Source organism: Centropristis striata, chromosome 21, assembly GCF_030273125.1.
Source record: "Centropristis striata isolate RG_2023a ecotype Rhode Island chromosome 21, C.striata_1.0, whole genome shotgun sequence".
NCBI classification, from domain to species: Eukaryota; Metazoa; Chordata; class Actinopteri; order Perciformes; family Serranidae; genus Centropristis; species Centropristis striata.
Window position 1 is genome coordinate 32,033,281 of NC_081537.1, and position 25,065 is coordinate 32,058,345.

At 36.9% G+C, this 25,065-nt stretch overlaps 1 protein-coding gene across 1 annotated transcript in view; it reads right to left on the bottom strand.

Annotated features, from left to right (window-relative positions):
- LOC131959557 (ras-related protein Rab-26) overlaps nucleotides 1-19,838 on the bottom strand; it is a 186,492-nt gene extending 166,654 nt beyond the window's left edge. Inside the window, exons 1-2 of the mRNA XM_059324765.1 lie at nucleotides 19,392-19,838; nucleotides 14,230-14,340 (exon numbers count right to left, since the gene is read on the bottom strand). Of these exons, the coding sequence (XP_059180748.1) occupies nucleotides 14,230-14,340; nucleotides 19,392-19,568 (288 nt within the window). The 5' untranslated portion in view covers nucleotides 19,569-19,838. The remainder of the gene's footprint in view (nucleotides 1-14,229; nucleotides 14,341-19,391) is intronic.
- Nucleotides 19,839-25,065: the final 5,227 nt, after the last annotated feature.

Here is a 25,065-nt window from a genome sequence, read left to right on the forward strand (position 1 = left end):
TGGATCCTAGAGGGCACGTTATGTTTTTTCTCCTAGAAGTGCACCCTATAGAGCATGTTATCATGTTTTCTCTACTAGAAGTGCATCCTAGAGGGCACTTTATGATTTCTCTACTAGAAGTGCACCCTAGAGGACACTTTATTATGTTTTCTGTACTAGAAGTGCACCCTAGAGGACACATTTCTGTGTTTTCTCTACTAGAAGTGCACCCTATAGAGCACGTTATTATGTTTTCTCTACCAGAAGTGCATCCTAGAGGGCACTTTATTATGTTTTCTGTACAAGAAGTGCACCCTAGAGGACACTTAATTATGTTTTCTGTACTAGAAGTGCACCCTCGAGGACACTTTATTATGTTTTCTGTACTAGAAGTGCACCCTAGAGGACACTTAATTATGTTTTCTGAACTAGAAGTGCACCCTAGAGGACACGTTATCCTGTTTTCTCTACTAGAAGGGCACTCCAGATTGCAGTCCTTTATGTTTTCACCACTGAAAGGGCACTTTATTGTGTATTATCTACAATGGGGGCATCGGAAAAGGGTATTTAAAATGGAACTGGTACATGGGGGCAGTCACCCCCTATCAAACAGTGCATGCAGTTTCAGATTGGTCTGCACCAAAATTAACCTTCAACTTGATGTGTGTGTGTGGGTGTAGAGGTGGAGGGAAGTTATCTATTCAGAGTGCATGCACTAGAGATATAATTTATGAAAATCAAATTAACTGATTTAATTAGTGAGACCAAGGCCAGAACAAGCTGTTTCTATCTCACACCAGCAGTGTTGCCAACTCTAAAATCAACACATTTTCCCAGTCTTTTTAAGCAAGAGTTAATGTCACAAGCTTCATGTTCACTGTAACATTTTAGTGTTGAAAACAGTTTAGATGACAACAGGCAACTGAATTCACTGCCTCTCAAATTGTATAAATCTTAACATAAATGGAGAAACTAAACCTCTATATCTAGAACTAATCGTGGCCTTTTCAATACCTGAACATTTTCAGAAAACAATTTCAGTGAGAAAGTTCAGAGGAAAAAGTGACGTTATCTGATTCAAGAACAGCCTGTCACTAAGAGTTTATCCTCTTTGTATTTACAAAAAGAGGAAAACACGTTGAAAGTGATTTCTTTATTATCCGTTAACTCCTGCCATCTGGCATCACCACAAACTCTGAAAGCTTTAGGTACAGAATACTCAAGAGGAATACCTACCTCTTTTGTGCAATCAAGAAAAATTGCATTTTTTTCCCCACATTAAATCCTGTTGCTCGAAAAGTAAAATGCACAAAAGGAGCTTAACCCTCTATGGTACGGTGCGGCCCTCAGGCAACAGACCCATTTTTGGCCTTTCAGATTTCTACAATGCATGTTTTTAAGTGATGCGATACTTTAAAAAAGAGGGAAGAGTAAAGGAAACCACTAGCAATGCTTTAATTTGTCAAATCTGGAAAATATCATTTCAATGCGTCGTTGGTTAAATGGCACAATTTTGCCTACAGACAACATTCAGACAAGAAACCGGTTTAAAAAGTTCCTTTTATAATGTTTTTAAATTTGAAATGTTATGTATTGTACACTGAAGTTTTTCTTCAGATTATGTTTATTTAGTCTATTTTAAGACAAAAAACACTTCAAACATTTTTTTTCCTAACTGGCATCATAATGCCTACCATAGCGGGTTAACTTTCTTGTCTCTGAGAAAAATATTTTAATGAGTGGTTTAGGAGAAATAAGCCTGATGCAAACTTAGAGCCAATTATGCTTTGTTGCTGCAAAATTTGTCCATTTTTCTGTTCATTGTGAAGGAAAAAATGTGATGCAAGCATAGACTGTATTTAACATGGCAGTAAATATCACTTAATCCAGGACACCATAGTTCAGATTACTGATGGCTTTATTGTTTCGTCGTCATCACAATCCACCGCCGAACTATGACAGTATTAAACATAAATACATTCACAGTGCAAAGTAAATACAAATATATTAAGAAAATAAAAAGTAGTACATGTACCTCGCTGGGCGCACATAACCGAGAGGGAAATGAGTACTTAAAAATATCCGGTTCAGAATATAAAAATAAAAACATTTGCTTCTGGACACAGGGAGTAACGTCTTTACATCACATCAGGGAGAAATGTCTCACCTCATGTGATTTACCTGTTGCACATTAAAGTGTCCGAGTGCAACGCAAAGTGAACTTTAGTTCCTACTTCTAACATTCACAACTCAATATTCATAAATAATAGATTAAATTAATATATAAACCAAACATATCAAATAATGATAAAAATAATAGTTATGGCAGTTAAAGTATAGTCACACAAAGTTCAAAGTGATGTGGCTCTGGTTGTCGCATTAGAAATAAACACATGGCAAGTATAGCGGACATTGCAATGTAAGAAGGTACCATTTGTTATCTGTCCAAATCTATCTTTTGTATTGTATTGTTATTAATTCTGTGTATTTTATTGTATTTTATTGCTGAATCTTTTCTATCTTTTTTGTACGGTGTCCTTGAGTGCCAAGAAAGGCGCCTCCAAATAAAATGTATTATTATTATTATTATTATCTTTCCATTTTGAAGAATAGCATGAGAAAAGCATGATGGAAGCTACAAAATTCAATAAAAATTTCTAAAATACGCATAAAAGTTTTTACACTCACTTGAGGTGGTTCTTATTTTGAAAAAAGATTAATGCACGAAAGCAGAAATGGAATAATTTTCTCTCAAATAACTTCTGACTTAAAAGTTGTCCAATTATCAACCTCTTTTTTGTTGTTGTTTTTGTTGCGCAATCTCTTCTTCCACTGTTTTCTTTCTCACATAAGCAATATAACACACCGCCATCTTCTGGCCAAAGTACGTACAGGCAGCTTTGTTTATTCGCTCTAAACTAGTTGATGGAAACTAGAGCTGCAACTATAATTTGACAAATCGAACAATAATCGATTATTAAATTAATCGTCAACTATTTTGATAATCAAATAATTGGTTGGATCCATTTTTTTAAAGACAATAAGTCCAAATTCTCTGATTTCAGCTTCTTCAATGTGAATATTTCTGGTTTCTTTGTTCCTTTATGACAATAAACTGAATATCTCTTTGGTTTGTGGACAAAACAAGAGATGTGAGGACGTCATCTTGTGGTTCGGGAAACACTGATATTTTCAACATTTTATTGACCAAACAAGTAATCGATGAATCGTTTAAATAATCAACAGATTTATCGTGAATGAAAATAATCATTATTCGCACCCCTAATGGAAACTTTCTTTACTTTAATGGCAACAAGGCTAATGGCTGCAGTTATATCCTACATGTTCCTAAATTTGGGTACATTTTATCAACCTAAAATTATCGGTTATTGTCTCCTATAAGTCCACGGTGACCTCCTGCGAACATACAATAAAAAAATCCACAAGCTGCTTTGAAATATTTGGCTAATTAGAATTTAAAAATATTCTGAGTGAAGCTGTAGGTAAATGCGTTTTCCCACTGATGGTCCTGCTGACGGAGTTAGAGCTCACACACACACACACACACACACACACAAAATGTGTCACATGGTAATTAGCTCTAAAGGGCAAGTAAGGGTGGTCAATATGATCCTCCTGTCATGCTCTGGCAGGCTGTTGCTACTTCCAGGCAACACAAGCACACACACACATTCTATTTCAAACACACACACACACACACACACACACACACCTGCGTCAGAGCGAGCTGTGCGGCCATTTGTTTAATGATTAACCTGTCCGGTGCTGTGCTGCAGAGTGAATAGGTGGTGAAAGGGAGAAAGCCATACTATGGAAATAAGAGGTAGCACACATAATTACACATGCAAACACACACATCATGGACAGTAGGAAACAGAAACACACCCTTCCATTCTAATGACGCGGAAATAGACAGTAAGTCTGACAAACGTCACCCAGGGAGAGACAGAAACCAGGACAGCAGAGTTTGAAGCGTGATTTCTGACTAATCATTTCATTCTGTCAGCAGAAATATAAATAATGAGAAAAGCAGGCTGAGGTTAGGCTGCGGCGCTCTACACCAAAAACTTTTTAGTTTCCACGGGGCGCTGACTCCTATTCCTCATTATCTCAAACGTAAAAGGTCACCCTTCTGCACATTCCTGACGTAGCGAAGGAAGCTACAGTATATCAACTTTTAGTTACGCATTACTAAACATTTTTTCAGAATTCCTGTCCCAGTTTCCGCTCATTGCTGCTATTTGGAAAGAAAAAAAAAAGGTGCTTCATGGACAAAAAGGCCTGACCACATATCTACACTGTGACAAACATCAAATCAGGATGGAGGGGTGATTATTTGCTACAAAGCTGAACAGTTGGGTAATTTGGCCAATGTGTGAACAGATAACAAGCTTGTTTTGTACGCTCAGAACTTTTTCTCAGAACTTTGTAGCTTTGGTGTCTCACGCTGCCCACGAACAGTCAGACTAAAAGGATATAAAAACTGTTGAGCAAGTAATTTAACATCATAAGAAGCAAAAAGCAAACTGAACTGTCTATATTTAACTTTGGAAATAAAACTAAAGTTGTACATACATCCTGATAGACATAACGTAACCGTTTTTCATATTTCAATTATCATAGATTCAAAGTCGAGACAACCTCTGCTACACTGTCAGCTGCAAGCTGCTAATGCTGCCAAAACTTAATTACATCTCTTCAAATATAACTGAACAGAGTAAATTTAACAAATTCACTTAGCTTTTGGGATATTTGCCCTCTGGTTAAGTACCCGTGAAGTTAAGAGAACAGAGACAATTAAATCATCCACGAGTCCCTGGCAGACATTTAGCAGTGAGTAATTATTTCCAATGTTTGAGCATACAGTGATAAGCATTATCTAAAGTAGAGGGACTGAAGACAAAAAGTTGTTTTTAAAACTATTTTTATATGGAATGTCCAGACTGGTCTTTGTACAGGCAGCCAAATACTAAACATTTAGGTTCATGTTAATGGAGTTTAAATGGCGGAGGTCACATTCGAGGATAGGATAGGACTTGTAACTTTGTAACCTTGTAACTACTTCACTTCTGGCATTTACGGACATTTATTTACTGTTTAAACTGTCTTTCATAACACCTTACCAGAACGTTTTTTGCCCTAAACCTACACTACTGGTCAAAAGTTTTAGAACACACCAACTTTTCCAGAATTTAATTGAAAATTATGCAGTTTAATGTCTCAGTATACTCTGAAATTAATGCACATTTGCAACATTTAAAATTCTTGATTGAGCATGATAGTGTTTTGAAAGTAAAAAAAAGATTCAAAATCACATTTTATGTTGAACTAAAGGACTAAAAAAAGACAGAAAATGACCAAAAAAAGACACAAAATGACAAAAAAAGACACCAAAAGACACAAAATGACTAAAAAAAGACACAAAATGACCAAAAAAAGACACAAAATGACATGAAAAGAATTCAAAAATGGACAAAATAGCCCAAGACTCCATAGAGTTAAGTTGTTAACCCATTTCTTGTTCCCTGAAAAAGGCCTACTTGTATAATTCTGAAATGTACATTATTTTCCAGTTTTGGTTAAGCTTACCTTTTTTTATTTACCTCTGGCAGTTCACCACTTACCTTTGGACCCTTTCAAGCTGTTCATTTGACTTGAACTGCTTGAATTTCAATAAAAAACTGGAAAAATTGGGGTGTTCTAAAACTTTTGACCGGTAGTGTATGTCAGTGGTTTTGTAGCCTGTATTCACAGAAACTGCAGCCATTTTTACAACCCCACATGTAAGTATAATGACGTGTGTGCTATTTTTTTTTACATATGTGTCGTTATGGGTGGTATTAGCAAATCACCTATTCTGTCATTTAGGTTGGAGATCCTGTCGGGAATGTCATTAATGGTAAATTGTAAATGGACCTGCACTTATATAGCGCTTTACACTACAGACTGCGCTCATTCACCCTTTCACACACACATTCATACTGGTGGCAGAGGCTACCCTAAACGGTGCCACCTGCCACCATTGGGAATTCATTCACACACCGATGAACGCAGCATCAGGAGCAATTTGGGGTTCAGTATCTTGCTCGAGGATCGAACCACCAACCCTCCGATCGCAACCTGCTCTACCAACTGAGCCACAGCCGTCCCTAACATTAACTCAACATACACTACCGGTCAAAAGTTTTAGAACACCCCAATTTTTCAATTTTTTTATTGAAATTCAAGCAGTTCAAGTCAAATGAACAGCTTGAAAGGGTACAAAGGTAAGTGGTGAACTGCCAGAGGTAAATAAAAAAAGGTAAGCTTAACCAAAACTGGAAAATAATGTACATTTCAGAATTATACAAGCAGGCCTTTTTCAGGGAACAAGAAATGGGTTAACAACTTAACTCTATGGAGTCTTGGGCTATTTTGTCCATTTTTGAATTCTTTTCATGTCTTTGTAAGTCATTTTGTGTCTTTTTTTGGTCATTTTGTGTTTTTTTTTTTGTCATTTTGTGTAATTTTGTGTCTTTTGGTGTCTTTTTTTGTAATTTTGTGTCTTTTATTTGTCATTTTGTGTCTTTTTTTAGTCCTTTAGTCCAACATAAAATGTGATTTTGAATCTTTTTTTTACTTTCAAAACACTATCATGCTCAATAAAGAATTTTAAATGTTGCAAATGTGCATTAATTTCAGAGTACACTGAGACATTAAACTGCATCATTTTCAATTAAATTCTGGAAAAGTTGGTGTGTTCTAAAACTTTTGACCAGTAGTGTATATAACTAGAGTAGGATAGAAGGGGCATTGCACTGTGGGTTGTGGTCATTTGGCTGGTCCAAAGCAAAATAGCAATATTCAGCTATGGTGTCAACACACATCAGTACAAAGACAGTAAGCCAATAAATAAATAGAGTTCTATGAAGACAGCTCTATTTTTTTGTTTCCTATTGTATATGGCTGCCCTGCATCCACCCTCTGCAATTTATGGAGTTTCCTGATGGACAAAAAGATAAGTAACGCTAACTGCTAACTGTAGCTGCAGTACATTAGCTCAGTGAGCTGTGCAGCCAGGAAACTTTGAGTTCCAGGGTAGTGCCAGTGTTTACACCACTAGAAAATGAGCTTTGGACCGGTTTGCTATGCTTAAGCACCAAAACTAGTGTGTACTAATAAAACTACTTTAGTATTGAACTACTGGATGAAAAAAACTGGATGCAGTTATGGAGGTGATGTATGTGCGAGATTAGTATGTGATGTATTTATGTACATATATTAATTTAAACTTAAGGTTAACAAAAAATACATTTTTACATTGGAGTCTATGGGGATTGACTTGCTTTTGGAGCCAGCAACTGCAGTATTTGGCACTTCTGCATTGGCTTCACTTTCAGCCCTGGAGATTGTCACTTGTGTGATGATTCCAGTATATTTTTCAACTCTTCCACCATCTGACACCAACGTGCATTTTTATTATTTCTTGTTAATTTATTAAATTCAAATACAGTTGTGACAATTGACTTTGTCTTTCAGACAGGACCCAAATGGATCTGAACACCATTCTCCAGGTTGGTATTCTGCCCTACAAAGCAAAAAGGCAGTAACTGCATTTTTGGTCAAAAATGAGTTATTATAATTTTCATGACTTTCAAGGCATCCTTTGTTATGTGACAAAACATCTTATCTCAAATGTGTGTCGTTTTGGAGAAAAATGGTCGTTTGTACAGTAACTAAACGGCTGGATTACAGGATTACTTTAAAGTCATTTTTCTCAGTTCTGCACTCTGCGTAGTTACTGCCTATTTGCTTTGTAGGGCAGTATTCTGGTGTCTATTTTACCCCTCGAACCACCTAGACCTCCTCCCTACATGAGAGGCAACTGGCTGTTAAAAGATCTGTGTGTGCATCTTCTGTTCCACTTGAGACACTCATGATAGGAGGTGATTTAACCCTACATACATGTTGATCATGGAGACTAATTGTCGACTGCCTTTTCAACACAGAAAATGACTTCTGATACTTAAAAACAGCATTATATAATGTAACATCCACTACTAAAGCAATGAAGTGCTGACTCTGAATTGAGTAATGCCATTATCCAAATACTAGAAAAAACAAAGTGCAAACTGAAGTGTTAACCATGCTAATTATTTTTTATGTCTATGTTCATAATATCCTTTTCGAGTATTAAGTAAGCTGGTGAAGTAGACTGATTTCAGAACACTACTAGAGTGTTCTTCAGTTTCTATAACCCAGATATTCAAGTTTCTAAAAATAAAATTCTTTCAACCAACAGATCTGTTACAAAGTGCTCTAGACATCAAAAATATATATTCAAAGCAGGAGATTAAAGAGAAGCGACATTAAGTGAGCACAGTGTGCCTGTATGTGTGTGTGTAGTCTTGTATGTCTGTCTTTGGAAGAACATTTTTGATTTCTACACCTTGAAAGTAAGGACACTTTAGATAACCTTGCTCATTTTTTCTTGCCAGACATTGGATGATGGAGACGGATGGCAATCTATCTGAAGGGCTTAATATGAAGCCACGGCCATGAGACAGATTATTTTAGCATAAAGGCTGAATGGAGGGGGGGTTACATTACTGTCATTCACAAGGTAACCCTGCCCTAAAGTATACCCCGCTTTATCCTCCATTTTTAACTTAACTCTATGGAGTCTTGGGCTATTTCTTTCCATTTTTGAGTCCAAAATGTCTTTTTTGAGTCATTTTGTGTCTGTTGTTGTGTCTTTTTTAGTCATTTTGTGTCTTCTGTTTTTGTTTGTTTTGGTCATTCTGTCTTCTCATTTTATTCTCATTTTTTTTAGTCCAAAATGTCTTTTTTTTAGTCATTTTGTGTCTTTTTTTTTGTCATTTTGTGTCTTTTTTCAGTCCTTTAGTCCAACATAAAATGTGAATTTAAATCTTTTTTCACTATCATGCTCAATAAAGAATTTTAAAGTTGCAAATGTGAACAAAGGTGTCAAATCTAACATATAAGAGGGTTCCATCCAGTTCTATCATTTGATACTAAATCTATTTGAGCTTGTCTCCAGTTTTACTTGGTATATCATCATCAAACTGAAACTGGCCTCATGGAGTTTACAGCCAGAACTTTAGAGGTAAATGTACAGTAGGGCTCCACGCTGCTTTGTTTTCTAGTCTGGATGTCATGAAGAAGTCATGCTTGGTGCTTTTCCAGAGGGTTAAAGTCTTCCTAATTACTCTAAGACTTGAAACTTAAGATTGAGAGCATATACTCATTGGAAAAATGTTTTCTAAGGTTAAAAATCAAGTGAGGGTCATCTTCTTATAAGCCGTGTTTCCATTAAAGTTGAAGCGAAATTGTGAAATGTTGCATTAAAGAAAATGCGAATTTGGGACATTTGCATCAATTGCTTTAGAGAAAATAAACAAAGCTGCATACACATAATTTAGCCAGAAGATGGCGGTATAATGTATCGCCGTAGACTAATCTGTTAGTAAACAGTAGACAAAGTAGAGATTGTGCAAAAAGAAAACAGTAGAAGAAGAAGAGAATGAGCAAGAAAGAAAAAATAATAAAAAATAGTGAGCAAGACAGAAAATATGTCTACAGGAAATAGATTTAATTGGGCAACTTATAATTGTTATTTGATGCCAGTTCGTCTTGACCGGTAGAGCTGAAACAGCTGATCGGTCCTGAGTTAAATGTTCGCTCATGTTAAGAATTTATTATTATCAGAACTGTTATCAGAATTTATTCAGAAAAGGAGTTTCCATCTCTTGTTTAGCACATTAACTATTTTTCGAAAAAAGACAAAAACGACCTCAAGCTAGCGTAAAAACTTTTATGCGTATTTTCAAACATTTCATCAAATTTTGGTGTGTCCATTGTTGTGATCGAACCACAGGTGAATCTTGGGTTCATTTGTGGACTTTAACATTTATGGACTAAAACTGATTCAACTCACAAAATGGCTTTTCACCTCTATTTTGAGTTAACTGATAAGGAACATCGTTCCCAGCGTTTACAGGCTACCTCATTGGTCAAGGGACCTTTGACACCACATGTGGCCTCCTGTTAAATCAGATCAGAATCTTCTGATCCCACTCTTTCTCCACTGCTGGCTGAAGCAACAACACCTTCTTCCAGGAGGGGACCCTGGACTCGCCAGCCCCCACCTCCTTCCTCAAACCCTGCAGAGATCCTCTGCATCTGAGGGTGAGACCATAAGGAATCCTAAAACAACTGCAACTCTGATCTTCCCTGCGCACCAAGGTTGCATTAATGAATGCAAAGTTCATTGCAACTGCCAGAGAAAGCTTCACCTCAACAACAAGGATGAACCAGCAACTTAATTTGCAAGGCAGCAGATTATTGAAGCTCAGCTTGCAATCAAACTTCCTTCAACACCATCAAAATGATTCCTCCCCCTTTTCCAACTGGACTGTGAGTAATGTAATGGGCATAGATAAGATCACCAAGGACTTTAAGTAAAAAGGATTTGACCTGTAATTAATGATTTGGTTTATATGTGTGTTTTTAAGCACATTTGTTGTGATATTCGTGTAGCTAAATCATTAAATCAAAACCACCTTTTCAAAATAGCTTACAAGACCTGAACTCATAATGTCTCATCTCTGTTTAGTTTTTGTTTTTTCTGTATTTTGTGTTTGTGTGTGTCTCAATTCTGTTATGCGACTTTGAGTATCTTTTAAAAGCGCTATAAAAAGTCAAATGTATTATTATTATTATTATTATTATTATTATTATTATTCACATTGGCTGAGGCTAGTTCGGAGGGGGTCAGAGGTCACAGACACTAAGGAATACATGTCAAAAAGGGTCCTTACAGGTATAGAAGTATGAATGTTTGAGTGTGACAATAGAGAAGAAGAGAGAAAAAATTCAGGTATGTATTCTGAATGATGCTGCTTTGAAATTAACAATAAATTATTCAACATAGTCATCTGCTAATACTGTCACCTTTCAGTACGAGGGAACACAGTCCCATGGTGTAAAGTAGGAGTGATAATGAGGCCACAAACAGTTAAAGCAGCTGCACATTGTACCAATAGCTTCCAACAAATTTAATGAAGTAACATTTCTCTTGGCTTCAGACAAACAATAAAGTCTTTTGAGCTAGATGCTGTATAAGTTTGGATGTGGATGCTCAGTATGTTTGTTTATGGAAGTGATAATAACCCATTCTTCCTGCAGGCTTTCCTCAATAAATGCATATAAAATACCTTTATATACATATATTATTTTTACCTCTATTGCCAATGGTACTTCTTGTGAAAATATAGTTTCTTTTAATCCAAAACAAAGTTGTGGCTGTTAGTGTTGTCAAAAGTATCGATACTCAAAAAAGTATCGATACTAAAACATTGTATTCGGATACTATACTCATTTTCAAAAGTATCGATACCCCTGGGTCTTTGTTTTTATCCTGGTGGTATCGAAAATGGTATCGAGTATCGAATATTTTCCTGAGTATCGGTATCGAGTTGAACATTTTAGTATGGTGACAACCCTAGTGGCTGTACACAACTGTAGCCTACACCACTGTCCTATTTTCCAGTCATTGCCACAGGAAAGCAGCATTTCAAAGTTGCTCCATTGCTTTGCACATCCTGCAGATTGTACTTTTACCTCTGCTGTTTCTGGCATGTTGCTTAAGAGACTGGCGTCCCAGATGAGGAACAAAGTTACCTAACAAGCAAAATATTCCTGATTCCAGACCAGCAAACACCCCATTAAATTGCATGCTTTATATGCAGTGTGGTCCTGTTAAAGTAACACATCACAGTGCTTCCTATTGTACTACGAGTGACAATTAACACACTCCTCAGACATCCTGCTGGGCTCCATCAACAGTGCATTTTCAGCTCTTGCACTCCTTCCACTTGCAGAGTCAATATCCTGGAATTTAACCTCTTTTTACTCGTACACTTGTTCCGCTATGGATGACAGCGGCGGTGAAACAGGGCTGAGAATGCCTCCTATGGGAAGCTTTCTCCAAACAGCTGTGTCAGATTCTTTGTAGTGAACTTGCTTGAGGGAGCAACAAGACAGCAAAAGACTGAAAAGGTCACTGCTTCTAGTCCACTGCTGTGACACTTAAAGTGAGGCTGTTTCTTCGTACCACCACTGTAGCCCTCAACTGTAATTTCCCCCAGGGCGCAATAGGTAGAAAATGGGTTCGCCATTAGCAGTAAAAAGAAAGGATTAGGCTGTCGATAAATAACCTCACTTTTAATCACATTTTTAATTTAGCTTAATTCAGTTCAAATGTGTAGTGGTCCATAGGGGAGATGCTGGGTTGCTGGCAGAGTTTAAACACTCTGCAGGTCCTCCTTATATCAACCTGGTCTCACAGAAATCCGTGGAATAGCCACGGAATCACTCAAATTTCCGTGAAACTGACACGGATTTTGCTGCAATGCAAGTTAATGACTATGTATAATGGCTATTCCAACATACAAAGTGATTATGTACATTCACTGAGTGAATATTTAGAAAATAAAACATATATTTCTCGCTAGAAATGTGATCAAAATCCATTTTTATGCAAAACTAAGTCAAAATATTATTTTTTTCACTAAAAATGAGAGAACTGTCCGCCATTTTTTTTTGTTCTGACTGCCGGAACCCGGAAAGTCACGTGACTTGGAACAAACCAATAGGAACAAATATCCATGGAATAGCCACGGGATATGACTGGATATTAACTTGCTTTGTAGCGAAATCTGTGTCAGTTTCACGGAAATTTGAGTGATTCCGTGGCTATTCCACGGATTTTGAGTTAAGCGAATCCGTGGCTATTTCACGGATTCCTGTGAGACCAGGTTCCCTTATATAGTGCAAAGACAAAGGTAGAAGAGCTCAGTTGTTGCCACTGTATGGCATTTTCAAAGGGGAAGCACTCACTTTCTATCAGAGTGGAAAAGAACTCATCTTGTGCCATTGCCCTAAATTAATCTCTTTGTCAATATAGCACCAAAGGGAAGTGTTCAAACTTTATCCATCTTTCAAACAGCTGTGGGAACACAGTTCAGACAGATTTGGACTTCCCAGTTTGTATTTTCCTCCCGTCTTTCTCTAGCTTTCTTTGATATAAATTGTCAGACTTGACGACCATGTTGGGAATTACAGAAGAGGATTAGTTTGTTAAAGTAGACTGCAAGCTACAACCTGATTTTCCTCAATACGTCTAATATATGTCTAAAAAATTCACATGAATTACATAAAAGCTGATTTTCCCAAAACAGCAGTTGTGGTAGCTACTACCAAGAACATGTCATTTATGTGTCGGGGATTTTAGTGCTACTACACCCTTAAATATGGTGGTTATTTCTCATTTTATGACATTGATGAAAATCAGGTTGTAGCTTGCAGTCTACCTTGAAAACACTTGTTGCACTTATTGACATGTGAATAACCAATCTGTGATTGCCTTTCCCAATAAATCAACTTTTATCATTTTATTTATTTTATTTAACATTTCTACTTTTTTCTCGAAGTCCATAATGAAAAAAAGTCCTCCTCGCATTGTAGGGGTCGAGTGTGCTGTGGAAATGCCCCCAAAAAATACTATTTATTTACTCTAATCATAGACTTACAACTGTAACTAGACATGGAAGGCGACGGGGGGGCGTCCATCCGCCCGGTCTCCCCCCCCCTGGTGATCTGAGATGTTCTGCACCTCTACTGGACAGTGATAAGCCAATATACTGAGGTGACCTGCCTCCATCTCCTTTGTTGTTGTTGTTCTTGTCGCCGTCGCAATTATATGACGTCTGACGCCGTTACGACGTCAGATGCTCTGACGCCGTTACTATGGCAACCTGTCAGATCAGTCAATAATGTGGCCCAGTCTGAACAGAGCCATATCCGATTTGAATACTTGCTCAAAACTGTGTGGACAGTCAGCCCAAAAAATCGGATTTGAGTAGGAATCTGATTTGAATCAGATTTGCCTGCAGTCTGAACGCAACCTTAGTGGTTTTGCGATGTTCGTTGGATTTGCGGAGGTCAACACTCAAGCAACAAGTGGTAAATGTGTCTGGCTATCACTGCAAACTGTTTCTGTACCGGGAAAGAGCAGGAAGTTCAGTAAACGGTCAGTTCTGGGTGTCAAAGTTTCAATATCTCAGTTATGCTGAGCTGCAACTTGGGGCCTTTTAAACATAAAGCTGAGTAGAGCAACAACAATGAAAACATTCACACTTTGATTTTTACACTTCTGTATGTGCTTACCCTGAAGTCAATGCCCACAGTGGAGATGAAGCTCCCGGCTAGAAAGGCTCCATCTTTGAAGCGAACCAGCAGACAGGTTTTGCCAACACCTGAATCCCCCACCAGCATCACCTGAGACAGACAGAGTGGAGGTGAGACAAAGTCAAAGCAAAGGGAGAGTAACGGCTCAGGTGAAAACATATCTACAAATACACAGGAGTTTAGCAATGCAACACAACACACACACACACATATACACACTCCCCAAACTCCCATCTACAGAAGAAACAGAGCGGCACACTCTCTCCAGTGGGAGAGAGCAGATTGTGCAGACCAATGAGACAGAGAGAGAGAGAGGTGGGGACTAGAGTTTGTTTGTTTGCCTTTTTCTCCATCAGACAACACAAGACTCCATATGTCTGTGTATCGTCTATTCCATTAGCTGCATTATAATCTGATATAAAAGTTAATTGTGTTTGATGTTTGTGTAGCCCTTAATTCTTGGCGTGGTAGCGTTCTCCGGTCTCTGGCCGGGTGAGTGATGAGCGGGCTACAATATATCTTGTTTATTTATTCTTTAATCTTCTTTAATTAACCAACATCAGCATGACAAAGTAGACCCAACATAACTCTCTAGGGGTTCACAGCTAAACACCCCGACTGTGTTATTGCATCAGCCTGACTACGGCCCTCACATACAGCGATCCCTCCTAAAACAAGGGCAGCTTGGAGCGGATTCACCTCAGGCCGAGGGGACACAGACTAATAACTAGGGCTGGGCGACAGTGGCGGACTCAGACTGTTTGAAGGGCAGGGGCGAAAAAATAAAAAGGGCACATTCTGCACAACACGGGGCACCACCAGCAGCAAAAAGCTATGATGCATCATGTATGATGAAATATTAGCATTAAGTTAAAAGGAGATCAAAGTACTTAATGATATGGTACTGACAGTTAAAAGTATCGAACCAAACCATCTAGGGGGGTCCGGGGACATTAACATTTACGTTTTTATAGAAAGTACTATTGATAGGTAATTACCATTGTATTTGCCTATTTAAAGTCGACTCGTTAACGTTACATTTTTGCGTCATGAAAACTAGCGATAGCTAGCTAGGTGGGATAGCGCTAACGTCTTCCCTACCTCAGGGACAAGGGCTCCACATTTAGCTGATGTAAACTTCACCTCAGCAGGTTCCTTTTTATGGCAGGAGGAGGCATTTCTCTTTCCTTACTCTTAGATGAACTCAGGCAGGAGATTCATTTTGCCATCTTTTCAAAATATAGCCAATAAAATCTATTGTTATTAGGCCTATCTGACTGCTGAAAAATGTCCCTTGTTGTGTGCAGTATAATTGTGATGCATCGCAATGCATCGTAGAATCGAATTGAATTGAATTGTTAACTGGTGAATCGTAATCGAATCGAATTGTGAGGGCAGTGCCAATGCACACCCCTACAAACTACCTTCACTCAGCTCAGAGTGTGACAATATCCATATATTTTTCATATCTATATATCTCCCAGCCCCTACAGCAATTTACTAATTATTGGACCTCATCTAACTATGAATACTTTTTTGAGGGCCAAAAAGACCCATAACATATATGTCCCCATATGTTGTTAAGGGTGCAACAGTTGTATCTTAGATTGTACGGCCTACTGTACCCCTGAAGGTCCACATTCAGCACATTATATCTGACGCTGTGGACTGTGCATTATGTGAACACACAGACACTTATAAACTTGTTTTGGCACTTCACTTCTTTGGCTTTCTCCAGAGTCTTTAGCGGTCCCCTGTGTGCCTCCAGAACGAGACGAACACACACACCTCATATGTCACGTACTCAAGTTGTTGTTGTTCTGATGGGCGGGGGAGGGTGTAAGGTTTGAATCAAATATTAATCAATAGTAACTTTAAAATAAGGGACATTTCTGATATGGGATTGATGCAAAAGAATGTGCCATGTGTCTTTCTCTAGAATTTTAACTTTGACTTTAATTTATGAGTTTTTACATGAATGTAATGTTCTGAAAATGTTAAATTTGTTAACTGGCTGGTGTATTTTGGGATGTGTCGTAGCAGAAACCTCTCCCCACCATCTCCTTCATGTTATAGGAGCTATAACAGCTGTAGCATACACCACTTACTCTTCCTTTTGGCCAATATACTGTATTCTGTCTAACTGTGAAAGGAGCTTTAGGATTCATCAGGATGGTCTAACAGCTGGGGACAAATGTACCTATAAAACAGTCTAGCTTATTGCACATTTTAGGACTGCTTTCAGTGGGAATAATGGCGAAATTAACGTTGTTCTGCAACCCTGCAGAAAAAGTCGCACAATATCCATTAATTATCCACATAAACACACTACACAGGCACATTTATGGAAGCCCATTCAGCCACGAAAAGAAGATGAAAAAAAGATGAAAATCTATGTGTAATAAAGATAACGTTAAGTCCATCTTTACATGGCAAAGCGGCGAAATAAGTCAAAATTATGAAGCAATGAGTCCAATTCTAACTTTCCAAGCTAAAGTTATGAAACAGTACGTCAGAATTTTTAGCCAGAATGTGTCAATTCTCAATAAGTAAGAATATTGAGGTTTTTTTTTATTTACTATGTCAAAACGTTTACCTTTTCCAGTCGTTATTTAGAGGCATTCAATAAACATCCTCATCCTACCAACATATTTAACATACTAGGACTATTGTAGGGGAGTTGGGTACCCTAACAGCTATTCTCAACCTTGGGGTCCCGACCCCAATTGGGGTCGCGAGATGATTTCTGGGGGTCGCCAAATCATTTTAGAAGCTCTGTCTCCACTGTGTTAAAGTGTTCATGTGTTTTAGTCTTTTTGGTCATTTCATGTCTTTTTTGGTCATTTTGTTTCCTTTTTTTGGTCATTTTATGTCATTTTTTGGTCATTTTGTCTCTTTTTTGGTCAATTTTTGTCTTTTTGTGGTCATTTGTTGTCATTTTGTGGTCAATTTGAGTCCTTTTTTGCTTAATTTTATGTATTTTTTTGGTCATTTTGGTCAGAGAGATGTTTTAGTTGTTGTCTGCTTCATTATTTGTCCAAAATTCATCGTATCAACTGAGTTTGTCTGATCTGAACTGTGAGATTCTGTTCAGTGAGTGGACAACGTGCATGTTAGATTGGGGGTCGCAACTCAAAAAGGTTGAGAATTACTGATTTACAGGGTAGCTAACATGTATCTGCATACACTGATCATTATGGGCTGTTGTTGGGGGACTGGGTTCATTACAGGGAAATGTTTAACGTTGTGAATTTCACATGGGACAATGAATATACATGCAATAGTGTGGTGGTTGTCTCCTGTTTAACATATTGAGCATGGATTCATTTTACCTGTCTTGGACTTTGTATGTACTTATTTTTATTTTATTGTTTTTACTTTCATGCTTTATTGTCATAAGATTGTGTATCTTAATTTTGCCTTTTTTTAAAACTGGTTTTTAGTTTGGTTTTGTAAAAAATTCAAAAACTCAATAAAAGTTGAGTCATAAAAAAAACATACCAGGACTATTACGGAATAAACTTTGGAAAACAACCAAAACATTGACTTGTTTCTTCTCAAAACATTATCAGTTAGAGTATATTTAATAGCTTTTTATGACTTAAATGGTCTTGTCCTTCTCATAGAAAAAAAAAATATGAAGTGTCTCATTAATTCGTACACATATATGTTTTATGTATGTATCAAAATATTATGAGTATATTTCAAACAGTATGTGAGATATGACGTAGGCTAAATGTAAAACATGTTACATGTGACCCCAGTCTCCCCTACTCCAGTCGGTAGGATGAGGCTTTTAACTTATCATGAGTGTTTGTTTTGTTTTTTTAATATCTAGACATTGTTTATTCTTTTTTTTCTGTGTTTTCAAAGTGTTTTCAAAATAAGACAACTACCATACCAATTAAACGTCACACCTTCATTAATGAAAAGACAGTTTTATGGTTGATGTTCAATTTCAACTACGAAGACACACAAAAAAAACATTATTAGGCTACACACGTGGGACTTTACTTCATTTTCAAAAGAGTAAACTGATCAGTGTTTTTATTGGCTGCACCTATGCTCGTTAACTTATTGATTAGGTGACTGAACATACTGCTCCCACTTGTCTTTAACCCTCTGGAGTCTCCAAAAAGCACCAAGCATGACTTCTTCATCACATCCAGACTAGAAAACAAAGCAGCGTGGAGCCCTACTGTAAATTTACCTCTAAAGTTCTGGCTGTAAACTCCATGAGGCCAGTTTCAGTTTGATGATGATATACCAAGTAAAACTGGAGACAAGCTCAAATAGATTTAGTATCAAATGATAGAACTGGATGGAACCCTCTTATATGGTAGATTTGACACCTTTGTTCACATTTGAAACATTTCAAATTCTTTATTGAGCATGATAGTGTTTTGAAAGTTAAAAAAAATATTTAAAATCACATTTTATGATGGACTAAAGGACTAAAAAAGACACAAAATGACTAAAAAAGACAGAAAATTACCAAAAAAAGACAAAGGACACACAAAATTACTAGAAAAGACACAATATTACCTACAAAAGACACAAAATTACTAAAAATGACATTAAATGACTAAAAAAGACACAAAATGACTAAATAAAGACACTAAATGACCAAAAAAAGACACAAAAATATACAAATTGAATGAAAAACGACACAAAATGAAAAAAAAGACACAAAATGACTAAAAGAGACACAACATGAGAAGACAAAATGACCAAAAAAAAACACAGAAGAAGTCATAAAATTACTAAAAAAGACACAATGACCAGAAAAAGACACACAATAACTAAAAAAGAAACAACAAAATGACCAAAAAAGACACAAAATGAACACAAATCAAATGGAGTCCCACTAGAATAAAAACCAGAGTTGATGACAGGATCACACACAATCACAAGATCACATTTATGTTGGTTTTTCTTTGTTTCTTTTTGGTTCAAAATGTTGATCCAGTAAGTCAGAATAAAAACTAAATTATTATCAGGTCATATAGGTGAAAAAAATATACCAACATGGCATTTAAACATGTTTTAAGTGGTGTATCCAGGCAGGATGAAAATAATTAAAAAATGGACTAAATAACCCATAAAGACTCCATGGAGTTGAGCCTGAGTTGTGAGCTCACCTTGAACGCGATGTCATAAAACTCTCCGCTGTTGCTGATGGACGGTCTGCTGGGGTAAACCAGCCCGGAGGACGGAGCGCCGGCGGCGGCCAGACCTCTGCCCGTCCTCCCGCTGCTCGGCGACGCCTTGGGGCTCTTGGAGCTCCCTTTGCCTTTCACTGCCTTCTTCCTGGACATGGTGCCGACGACCTGCTCCGCTCACACAGAGGAATGAGGAGGAGAGTTGTGATTGTAATAATTCTTTCTCTCAAACACTTTGAGTTCTGGTCGAAGCGCGTCGAGGAGAAAGAAGTTCACCTGCGCGTCAGAATCATGACTGTGCGTAAAGCGTCAATTGAAAACGGTTTAACGGAGAAAAAGTGTGTGTAAAGCGCGCCAGCTGTTATCCCGGTGGTGCAGATGGATGACTGTAAATCTGAGCTCTGCTCCACAATGTAAACAGCTCTCACTCCTCCCTCCGTATTGTGATGTTGGGAGCGCGTGAAGGCATGGTTGTTTCAGCGCGTGTCTGGGAGAAATCCACCCTAAAACGGAAATAATACATTGAACAATTTATACCAAGAAATGAACAGTCTTCAAAGTACGATATCAGAATTTCGCTGTGTAATTATTATAGGGGGGGGGGGGGCAAATTTAACGATAACGATATGATCGCGATATTTATAGGAAAAAAAACAATGCGATAACTCGAACCAAGGTTATTATAGTTAACGAAAACTAACAAAATAACTAAAATTAGAATTGAAAATACATTTTTACGATGTACGATAACGATACGATACGATACGATACGATAACGATATTATCGCGATATCTACAGAAAAAAAACAATGCGATAACTCGAACTAAGGTTATTATAGTTAACGAACACTAACAAAATAACGAAAATTAGAATTGAAAATACATTTTACGATGTACGATAACGATACGATACGATAACGATATTATTGCGATATCTACAGAAAAAAAACAATGCGATAACTCGAACCAAGGTTATTATAGTTAACGAAAACGAACAAAATAACGAAAATTAGAATTGAAAATACATTTTACGATGTGCGATAACGATACGATACGATAACGATATTATCGCGATATCTACAGGAAAAAAACAACAATGCGATAACTCGAACCAAATTTATTACAGTTAACGAAAACTAACAAAATAACTAAAATTAGAATTGAAAATACATTTTACAATGTACGATAACGATACGATACGATGCGATAACGATATTATCGCGATATTTATAGGAAAAAAAACAATGCGATAACTCGAACCAAGGTTATTATAGTTAAAGAAAACTAACAGAATGACGGAAATTAGAATTGAAAATACATTTTACGATGTACGATAATGATACGATACGATAACGATATTATCGCGACATCTACAGAAAAAAAACAATGCGATAACTCGAACCAAGGTTAGTATAGTTAACGAAAACTAACAAAATAATGAAAATTAGAATTGAAAATACATTTTCGTTAACTGAAATAAAAATAAAAACGAGAGTTTTTTGAAAAACAATAACTAACTGAAACTGTATTTTGTGGTTACAAAACTAACTAAAATTTTAGTGAAAATGTCCTTCGTTTTCGGAAATGGAAATAAAGGAAACATTTATTGTGACCTTATTGAATCTTGTACCCAACACATACAAAAAAACTCAAACTAACAAAAACTAAACTAAAACTAAGCATTTTCCAAAAAATAAAAACTAATTAAAACTAGCAAGCTCACTATAAAAAACGAATTAAAACTAACTAAAATTGAAAACAAAATTTGACAACGAAATTAAAACTAAAACTAATAAAAAATCCAAAACTATTACAACCTTGACTCGAACGCATCTTTAACTTTGTTCATTGTGCGTTATGTTGCTTTTTTACACTTAACAGCAAGAGGTTCCACTGAGGTTCTTCTGTGGAGTCTGCATGTTCTCCCCATGTCAGCGTGGGTTCTCGCTGGGTTCTCCGGCTTCCTCACACGGTCCAAAAACCAGCAACTGAGGTTTAAGTGGTGTCTCTAAATTGCCCGTAGGAGTGAATGAGAGTGTGAATGGTTGTCTGTCTCTATGTGTCAGCCCTGTGATAGTCTAGAGCAGCTATTCTCAACCTTGGGGTCGGGACCCCAATTGGGGTCGCGAGATGATTTCTGGGGGTCGCCAAATCATTTTGGAAGTCAGCTCTGTCTCCACTGTGTTAAAGTGTTCATGTGGTAATGTGTTTTAGTCTTTTTGGTCATTTTTTTGGTCATTTTGTGTCTTTTTTTGATCATTTTCTGGTCAATTTGTGTCTTTTTTGGTAATTTTGTGTCTTTTTTTTATTCATTTTGTGTCTTTCTTGGTAATTTTTTTTTCTTTTTTGTGTCATTTTGTGTCTTTTTTCTGTCATTTTGAGTCTTTTTTGGTCATTTAGTGTCTTCTTGGTCATTTTGTGTCTTTTCTGGTCGTTTTGTGTCTTTTTTGGTCATTTTGTTGTCTTTTTGTGTCTTTTTTTGGTCATTTTGTTTCCTTTTTTTGGTCATTTTGTTTCTTTTTTGGGTCATTTTCTGGTCAATTTGTGTATTTTTTGGTAATTGTGTGTCTTTTTTTTTTAGTCATTTTGTGTCTTTCTTGGTAATTTTTTTTTCTTTTTTGTGTCATTTTGTGTCTTTTTTTTGGTCATTTTGAGTCTTTTTTGGTCATTTAGAGTCTTCTTGGTCATTTTGTGTCTTTTCTGGTCGTTTTGTTGTCTTTTTGTGTCTTTTTTTGGTCATTTTGTTTCCTTTTTTTGGTCATTTTGTTTCTTTTTTTGGGTGATCTGAACTGTGCGTGTGAGATTGTGTTCAGTGAGCGGGGGTCGCGGACAACATGCATGTTAAATTGGGGGTCGCGACTCAAAAAGGTTGAAAACTACTGCTATAGAGACCTGTCCAGGGTGTACCCGCCTCTCATCCAATGTCAGCTGGGAGCGGCTCCAGCACCATGCAACATAGTTTGTATACGCGGCTTAGGAAATGAATGAATGTCAGTACATGGATGGATTAGTAAACAAGCACAGGCCCAGTGGCACAAGTGTCTCCCTATCCCAACCCTTTATCCACCTACAAAATGTCACAAATAGACATGCACCAACCAAAATACCCAAAATGACAACAACAAAAAAACTCCAAAGAGAGGTGGTTGAGACTTTTGCATGTCCCATGATTGCATCAACCGCTACCTCAAACTAATGTTGTGACCCTGATGATATTTTTGATGGGACAGTTTTGATGATGATTGAAGCTAAGTTGACATTGATCAAACCCTGGCCTTCAAATCTTTACTCCAAACCAACTGAATGCTGGGATTTCAGATTGTGAATCCATGCCCATCAACATAGTACACTGTAAAAAAAAATGTAGTTTTTACGGTAAAAAACCAGCAGCTGTGGCTGCCAGAACTTTACCGTAATAAATACGGTGCAACTTGTTCTAATATTACGATAAAATGATATTAACACTGTTGATTTCATGTTTGAGATTGCCATTTTATTCCATATTTTACCGTATAAATAAAACATTTTTCCATTAAAAGAAACACTGTTTTGCCATACAATTGACAAGAAAATCATTTATTAATGCCGCATAAATTAAAGATTTATTACAGTATATTTTTGTTAGATATATGGCGTTTAAAACAACAGTAAGAACAAGTATTTTTTACAAAAAATAAAAGCAAAAATTACAGTGATGGCTTATATATTAGCCTACAGTATATTGCCATTTTACAGTGGAGTAATGTATTTATTTATTTTAACTGTAAAAATACTGTTTGGGCTGATATATACATTCACGGTGTTTCATTGTTATTGAAACTGAATTAAACTATTTATCATTTTACGGTCTTTTACTGTCATGGTTTAGCAGTTTTTCACCGTAAAATCTACAGACATTTTTTACAGTGTACACTGCAAAAAGTGTGTCTAAAAACAAGATAAAAACAGTAAATCTGAGGGAAATGATCTTGCTGCATGGACAGATAATTTACCTTGACAATATTTCTTAAATTAAGATTATTAAATCTAGAAATAAGCATGTTGAACACTTAAAATAAGAAATGAACTCTTAAAACAAGATCCATTTTATAACACTTCTAAATCTCAAGTTGTTTTTTTTATCTTGGTAAGAAAGAAATAATTTTCAGTGTAGCTGGTAATCTGCCAGTTGTTTTATAATAAACTGTATGAAGGCTCCAGGATCTGTTGTCAACTTGTCACCTTATCGTTCGTCTCAAGAAGAGACAGTGAGTCGTACTGCTGTAGAAATGTGAATTGTAATTTAGGGTGTATTTTCCTTTTAAAGGCGCAGGTCTGCATGGCTGCTTGTAATGGGAAGCCTTACATTTTCTCCACAGACACTTTCAAATACAAGGTTTCATCACTCTGGACCCAATATCCAGACCATTCTTTATGGTTTACTGTGCACAAGTGCAGCAGGCAGCCTGTGAAATGTGTGACTGTTAGAGCTGCGTAGTATGTTTCCACTGTGTGAGCAACAGGAGAATGTTTTACATGAAGCATTTGGGACTCAGAGCTCCCTGGCTACAGGTAATGAGACTGTGGCCCAGCGGAAAAGTCATCTTTTATCAGTATAGGTAGTGGAGTCAATAGTGGAGTTGGGCATGGCCATACTACACAGGACTAGAGCAGTAGTTCTCAACCTTTTTGAGTCTCAACCCCCAATTTAACATGCATGTTGTCCGCGACCCCCGCTCACTGAACAGAATCTCACACGCACAGTTCAGATCACCCAAAAAAGAAACAAAATGACCAGAAAAAGGAAACAAAATGACCCAAAAAAGACAGAAAATGACCAGAAAATGACCAAAAAAGGAAACACAATGACCAAAAAAGACAGAAAATGACCACAAAATGATCAAAAAAGACACAAATTGACCACAAAATGATAAAAAAAAGACACAAAATGATCAAAAAAGACACAAAATGGCCAAAAAAGACACAAAATGACCCAAAAAAAAGACACAAAATGACCAGAAAAGACACAAAATGACCAAAAAAGACACAAATTGACCACAAAATGATCAAAAAAGACACAAATTGACCACAAAATGATCAAAAAAAGACACAAAATGATCAAAAAAAGACACAAAATGATCAAAAAAAGACACAAAATGACAAAAAAGACACAAAATGACCAGAAAAGACACAAAATGACCAAAAAAGACACAAATTGACCACAAAATGATCAAAAAAGACACAAATTGACCACAAAATGATCAAAAAAAGACACAAAATGATCAAAAAAAGACACAAAATGGCCAAAAAATACACAATAATGACCAGAAAAGACACAAAATGACCAAAAAAGACACAAATTGACCACAAAATGATCAAAAAAGACACAAATTGACCACAAAATGATCAAAAAAAGACACAAAATGACAAAAAAAGACACAAAATGATAAACAAACCCCCCCCCACAAAATGACCAAAAAAAGACATTAAGTGACCAAAAACACATGAACACATGAACACTTTAACACAGTGGAGACAGAGCTGACTTGGCGACCCCCAGAAATCATTTCGCGACCACAATTGGGGTCCCGACCCCAAGGTTGAGAATAGCTGGACTAGAGGACTGTGGGAACATGGTTGGAAAATTGGTACAGAGCTGGGTGGACTCAAAATA